The sequence below is a fragment of the Terrapene carolina genome, unplaced genomic scaffold, assembly GCF_002925995.2.
Source record: "Terrapene carolina triunguis isolate 2854851 unplaced genomic scaffold, T_m_triunguis-2.0 Scaffold1018, whole genome shotgun sequence".
Taxonomy (NCBI): Eukaryota; Metazoa; Chordata; order Testudines; family Emydidae; genus Terrapene; species Terrapene triunguis.
In genome coordinates this window covers 32,098-39,500 of record NW_020665369.1, presented here as the reverse complement: position 1 = coordinate 39,500, position 7,403 = coordinate 32,098, and the positions used below count along the sequence as shown (strand labels likewise).

Below are 7,403 nucleotides of genomic sequence, written 5' to 3'. Positions count from 1 at the left end.
TTATTATCATGTTTTTATAAAACCATATAGACTGCACAACGTCACACACACCATAAACAAGTATCTGCTGCTTGTGGTGTGACATACAACAAAACAAAGGTGTTCCACTTTTAGAGTCAGGTATATGTGGGGTCCCTTTCCAGGCTTCTGGTGGATTCAGGAATGGGGTCTCTACATAGGCTTTTCATGGGGCACCAGGGTGAGGGCCTGAGTGATCCCTGCCCAGACTGCCCCCAAATTAATTCTTGCAACATTCCCATACAATTAATGAGGCCCCCAAATGTATGCAGCCTCCCACATTCCAATCATGCCCATTCACACACACTGCTGATTTGCCATCCTCCTCTGTCCCTCCCAAGGGGCTGCTGTTGGTCATGATCCTCTTTCTCTCCCCCCTTTACTCCCTTCTCTCTCCAAGGAGTATAGAGAGGCCAGTGAGCTAAAGACTGAAGCTGCTCAGGAGGAGCCAGTGTTAGATTTTGAATAGGAGAGAAGAGAAGGAGCTGGTAGGCCGGTCCCTGTAGGAGGGAACAGGGACCACATCAGGCTCTTGAGCTGCGGAGTTGTTTTTGCTCCTTTTTTCTTTCCCTCTGTGTAAGCCCAGCAGCACCCTCTCCTGTCTGACTACTGCTGTAAACTCATGGGCAGCTCCCCTCCTTTTCTCATAGGCCTCTTTGCTTCTGGGAGTAGAGGAGCAGGGAGTCCAGAGCTGCAGCTTGAGAAGCAACTGCTTCCACTACCAGCCAGCAGCCCCTGTCCTGCAAACTACCAGTGCATTGGGCCAGAGAGCCTGAAGCAGCTCTAATGTAGAAGATCGTGCATAATGCAGTACAGGTCAGAACTCTGGTTGTAGGGCTGCAGCCTTTGCTACTTGCCTGGTTTCAGGGATTCTCCAAGCGGCCCAGTCTACATCTCACAGTACTTTCATTTATAAATGTGTGGGTCATGGTCTTGTTACCCACTACTGTCTTCTCCCAGGCTTGTTAGTTCTTCCACCCGCATGGGTATTTTTGTTGGCGGAATGGCAATAAATCGTCTCTCCAAGTTTCGGCATTGGTTTTGGAAGTGGAAGGTTTATGGTACATTGCTGCTTTTCCTGTTTTGCTGTAAGTGGAGATTCCTGCCTCTCAGGCCAAGGAAGCTCTAACTGGAGGCTACAAGGCTAGAGCCTGATGATGCAAGCTCTCTCCTGTATAGCTTAGTGAAAATTGTTAAATAACGTCTAATTTTAACCCATATAGTATAGGGCTTCTTTCCTCTCAAAGCTGTAAGGGAGGTCTGCTGCTTAAATATATATGGCCACCAAATCTGGCTGACCAGTTCTTGGCACAGGACCCCAAGGAAAAGAGGGAGGTGATTTAAAGCATCTTTATGCTCCTTCAGTCCCTGGAGCCAGTTTAGCCCTTAGCAGAAGTAAAAGCGGCTTCCGTGCTCCTCTAACCAGTGCTTGCTTGTAACTGCCTGCTAGAGCTGTTCTGCTGGTCCGGGGTCACTGGAGCTAGATGCTCCCTCAGCGTGTTCCCTCCCACCCCCAAGATGCTCCCTTATGTGTATGGGAGGGGGGAGAAAAGTGGGGTGTTGTAGAGCTGACTATGACTGCTAAGGATTCTCCTCCCTCGCTAGAATCTCCAGCTGCTCTGTTGGGGCATCTTTAGGGCCACTTTGCACAGCAGGAGGGGTGCATAGGGGCCAGGCAAGGAGACACGGACCTGGCCCATAAGCTCTGAATAAAAAGCCTAGTGTGAAAGTATGGAGTAGTACGAGTTAAGGCGTCCTCAAAACGATGACAAGGATTTGAGAATCCCACAGGGGAGAGGAAAGGGGGATAAAACCACAAGTATATGAATGCTGTGCCTGAAGCTGGGTGTTGCATTTCTCCTCACCTCTTCTCTTCTCCCAGATACTTCTAATTTGGAGATACTGGTGTCTCTCCCCACCCCTCTATAGTAGAGAAAGTCTTATGGATCCTTTCCTCTCATTTGGCCCTGCACCCCCTCCCCCCCAAACAAACTATTCTTGTAAGTTTGAATAAATGTGATATGCATGGTAGTTTAGGGAAACTATCTTCTCACAGTGGGACAGATGTGTGGCCTGTTGCTGCTTTTGGTGGAAATGGGCTGTAAAGTTGCCTGCTAGAATGGAAGGAATAGGCTGTTGGGGTGGTTGGGTTTTTTTTCTTTGTTTTTGGCTGCTTTCATTCTGATCTCCGTAAGGGAAAAAAAGGCCTGCACTCTAGTGCTCTGGATCAAGTTCAGGAATGGTAGTGGGTTGTGTGTCTGTTTGCTGCTCCTGCTTCCTGAGCCAGTTTGCCCCTAGAACATTTGTGTCAATTCCAGATATGGAGAGTGGCTGTGTGTGAGTGCGCCTGGTGCTCTGGATTTTTTCCAGGAACAGGGAGGAACTTTATACATGGTGAGCCTGTTCCTTCCCTGAGTCAGTGCCTAATGCTCTGGATTGCTTCCAAGCATGGGCAAGCCGCAGTTGAACAGAAGCCAGAGGCAGCAGCATGGGCTTGCTACTCCTTCAATAAGGGCTTACAGTTGCACAATAATGAATACCAACAAGGATTAGCTGCCTGAGCTGTTACTTCTAGGAATTTCCCTCTCTCCTTCAGTGATATCTCCGCTTTATAATAGTCTATTATTTTTTACACACTTGCTTCATGTCTTTTTGTTTGCCCTTAGCCTTATATTGCTGCATGTGAGAATTTTAGCAGTAAAGTAGTATGCTTGCTGGGATGGGATCTACTTTGTGTGCTGATACTCCGAATAGCTTATCTTTTCATAGCACAGCCAGCTGGGAGTTCTGGAGTTGTAACTGTCAGTAGTAGGTGTGTTTTGTGCGTGCACCCCTAATGCTATTAACTGCAGTTCATACATTCAGCATAAGTTGTGGGTTTTGTTTTTCACTTCCCCTCATTTATGAGGGGGAAAGGATATATGAGTGTTACGTGAGCTACAGCAAAGGAGTATTCTTGCAAAATAACTAAATCTTGGGTCACAGGAAGGAATAGAATATTTAAATCTTTTAAGTTTTCTTAGCAGTGGCAACTTGTTAAGGGAGAGTGAGGTGTTTTCTAGAAAAGTGAACAGGAAGTGTGGCTTTAATTGTGGAGAATTCGACTCCTGTTTTTGAGCTACTTCAGTCCCAACTATACTTAAACTCCCGGAGTTCTGTATCTTTCCTCATGCGATTTCTTGATCTGTGCAGTTGAAATACTAAACATCCTAGAGAAGGACTGGCCATTCCAGAGTTTGAGGTTTTGCCTGAAAACACCCCAAGATTTCCTTACACTAATCTTACCCCTGCAGTCTGCAATCTACAACAAGAAAATAGCATAAGGAAATGTAAACTATACACAAAATGTGGCTCATCCTCCCTCTAGTGAGGACTGGTCACTTCAGGCAATTAATAACTGGATATGGAACCTGTTAACTCAATCATCAGTTTCATTACAGTCCCAGGTTGGTATTGGTTGAAAGTTGTTACTATCTGATGGCTGGTTAGAGATCTGTCTGTATAAAATGTGTAGGCGTCTCGGTCCAGTTCCTAGTGGGCAGGAGTCACATCACAGATCCACCATCATAACTGATCCTAATTGGGCCCCTTTGTTGCTAGTTTCCAGCAAACAGACTAAGGATTAACGATCTTCTCACTGCAGAAGTGGTTCTGTATTATAAACTCTGTGGCTTGGTGGTGGTAGGAGAAACGTATGCTCCTGTGGTTGCCCATGCTGTACCCCTTCTGTAGCTAAATAGATAGTCTCCAAGGCTTGTTAATCCGATACCTTTCACCACATAAAATTTGTTGTAAAGAAATAACAACGATCATGCTTCTGTAAACTTAGCTCTTGGCATTGCTGTTATGTCAGATTGTTGGGTAAGCTGCTCTGAAGTCCTGGTGGCTGTTACACGGGTAACTATAAGTATACTAATATTGCTGTGTTCACTTTGTTTTGCAGGTTAGGCTGTTGAGATAAAAAGCGGTGGACATTCATGACTGAATGAAATCTCTCCCACTGTGCAGCCATGCCCCCTCTTGATGTGCCTGCCAATGCCAGCACTTCCTTCATAAATTCTTACATCACACTCAAGACTGATGACATCACAGAATATGACCAAGGAGTCTGAACCAGCTGTTTCCATGGACACAAACTCCATAGTGACAATGGGGAGGGGTGGGAAAAAGAGGAAACAGGTGGGGGGAATTAAAGAGGGAGGGATAAAATATATATATATATATAAAGATCTATTTTTTAGTCTTGGAAGACTTTGTTTTAAATGAAAGGTGCACTATCCCTTTTTATGCATTTGATTCAATATTAAAAACACAGATAAATTCACAGTTTCTTCTAATTACAGTAAATGTTAAGTCCAGAATCCAAAGGAGGCTCCTGAATGATCCCCCTCTTTGTTGAAAAGGGAGTGGAATTATGCATTCCACTAACCAGATTTGTCTCCCTCCTCTTCTCCCCCACTTCCGGAAGAAGAGCTCGAGATTTAAAGAAAATAAAACAAAAAATCCTCTTTCATTACAAAACTGTCTGTGGGGTAGGAAGGGGGATTGGATGGCTGCAGGCAATGAGTTGTTCATATGTGTATGCGTGGGGAGTGAGTTTACAATATTTTCTTTTCAAGAAACACTATTTATTTTGATTAACAATACAAGCTTGAAAAACATCTGACTCCTAGGTCATGCGACTTGTGAAGTAAAAGGTAGCTGCTGCTAGCCAAATACACACACCCCATATAGATGTGGATATGTCTGCACCAAATGGTGGGTGCGGGGAGGGTGTTTCTGCCATTCATGGTAATGATGAACACCCCTAAATCATTCCAAGATGCTGCCGTCTCTTTTGAAAGCAGGCTAAAGGAGGATGTTGGTTTGTCTGCCAGGGTGGGAAGTTGAACAGGAAGTCTGAATGTTGATGGAATCAATGTGTGTTTAAATTGTCCAGGAATGTTCAGTTAACCCTTCTCTAGTGTGTGGGTGGGTTGTTTTGGGGGTTTTGTTGTTTTTTTCCGAAGGAAGGGAGAATGTCAATTTAATAGCCTATACCATATGGTTATTTTTTTGTAAATTGTGTAATTTTTAAACATTTGAGTTTAAAAATAAATAAATTTTTTCTTGTTAAGGCCTTAAGAAGGGGTTAGTGCATCTTTCAGGGGTCACTCTGCCATGGGAATAAAATAGCTGTTTCACAAACAGTTTTATATAAAAAAAAAAGCTTAAAAAACAAAACAAAAAACTAATAAACTTCATTTTAACCTTGTTTCCTTTTGTTTTGTGAATGTAACTTGGTTTGTTGAAAGGGAGGGGAGACATGCTAACATTCAGCTGCCACCTTTTGGGTTGTTTGCCTGCTGTCATCTTTGTGTCTTTCCTTCACTAATGAGATTTCCTTAACCATCTGGACTGACCAAGGAGGAGGGAGTCAATGAAGTTTTTATTATTAGGATTTATATGGTGCCTAGGCATAGCTAGCCGGTAGGATTACTTGACTCACTGAACTCAAAGTTCATGTGCAGTAGTATTACACTACCTGCCTGACCTTTCCTTTACCCATAGGATGGTACCGTGCTCTAATGACTTCACAGGGTGTGGTGCACACCAGGGTGCTGTTGTAGAGGGAGCTGGCCAGCATGACTTCAGATATAAACTGGGGTAGAGGAGGTGAGGAAATACTTTTAAAAAATGATGTGGGTGCCCCTTTTGCTGTTTGCATTTTGGAACATTCAGCATAAAATTAAATTTTAGCTTATTATAATACTTCTATTTTAGCTCTATTTGGGGAAAAAATGGAGACACTTGACAGTCAGGGCCAGATTTCCAATTAGGCACGTGCCATGGGGCACTGGCATTCTAGGGGCACCTTCCTCTCTAAAACTGTGTGCAACACTAAGGTCAGCTGTAGGCTGAAGAGGCTGTGCCTAGGGGCATGTAAGGGGTAAATCTGGCAATGTTGACAGTAATTAATTTATAGAAGTTACTACTGTCTTTGATATGTATTTGGATAGAAGGGGCATTATAGAAGTCCTCTACTTACCCCTTAGCCAGTAGTAGGCACTGAAGTCAAGCTCCTACTATTCTAGGAAATGTTTGACATCTGTAACCAGTACTGAAAAAACTTCAACTGCCTGTGTAGTCAGAACAAAATCATTTTCCACATAGTGTGACTGAGTAAATGATTTCTTTCAAATCTAGTGAAATCGGTGTTCTCTAGTGTCTGTTCTACTCTGCGTATCCCAAAACATTGAGTTACAGGGATTCCATTTGTTATATTTGTGATGAATCTGCTGAGCAGTAGTCGGTCAGCAGACAGGAGTGTGATGAAACTTGTGAGAGTGATACTGGTGCTGCTTTTCTGGCTCCTGAATGTGGGTCTCAAGGGCAGCCAGGAGGGAAAGGGTCCATGGCAGTTGGGAGGGTGGTTGGAAACCTGGAGGAGAGCATCAGAGGCAGCTGTTCCTGGTGTCTGCCCAGGGTGATGGAGCTGAGGATTCCAGCGTTACCTGTATGCAGAGGGGTCATGTTGATTTCAGAGTATCAGGTCTCATGTACATCATGTAAATAAAACAAATTACACCGGACCTGACTCTGAGACATCGTTTTCTTTCCAGTGACAGAAACTGCTGCAAGACCTTGAACTCTGCCACCACTTGGCCAAAGTTCAATACTGGTATCAGAGACAGGGTTAAATTTCTAAGAAGAGAAAATGTGAGCTGGTGTTCCCATTGAAAAAGGATGGAAAAAGTCAGGGTGGTGCTTACAGAAATCAAAGCTATCCAAGAAGCACTAAAACCAGGCCAAGAGGAATTAAAATGGTTTGGAGGCTTCTCAGGAAGGACTGAGATATGCCCTGAAGGCAGAGATCAAATCCAGATATTTGGAAATAAAAATTATATTGAATCAGAAGCTACAAAGGGCTTGAGGGGATTTTGGAACCTATGTATGAAATGTTCAGCTTGTTTTGCCATCCCTGACTGAAGAGATGAACAGCAGCTTGAATACCATAGACTAATTTTTTTCCCCAAAGAAATAGAAAAACACCAAAAGGCTTTGGTCAGCTTGGAACTTGCTTAACAAAGATGAGCTGCAGCAAAGACTCGGAATATGATGAACTGTCTAGAGAAGAAAATCCAGGGCTTACAAACCATGTTAAAGTCAGATACTTGGATGAGGAAATGAGCAAACCAGGCAACTTGGATAAGACATTGATGCTCTGCTGTATGGGGATTTGTATATCAAGGTCTTCAAAACAAAACCAAGGATGCTATGTGAGATTGTGGAGTGTGTGTCCCCTGCTGTGCAGTGCAGAAGGCAACTACTACTGTGTAAGGTTTTAGCTGTCTGGTACAAGCCCTGTAGGTACAGATCTGTAAATCTGCATGATGGGGAGAGGG

At 43.8% G+C, this 7,403-nt stretch overlaps 1 protein-coding gene across 3 annotated transcripts in view; it reads left to right on the top strand.

Moving 5' to 3' along the window:
• TCF20 (transcription factor 20) overlaps positions 1–4,186 on the top strand; it is a 111,214-nt gene extending 107,028 nt beyond the window's left edge. For all 3 annotated transcript variants that reach the window (XM_026661342.1, XM_026661341.1, XM_026661340.1), the window contains one exon: positions 3,962–4,186. Coding sequence is in view for 1 of the 3 variants with exons in the window: in XM_026661341.1 (XP_026517126.1) it covers positions 3,962–3,979 (18 nt within the window). In the remaining 2 variants the exon portion in view is untranslated. The remainder of the gene's footprint in view (positions 1–3,961) is intronic.
• The last annotated feature ends 3,217 nt before the right edge of the window (positions 4,187–7,403 follow it).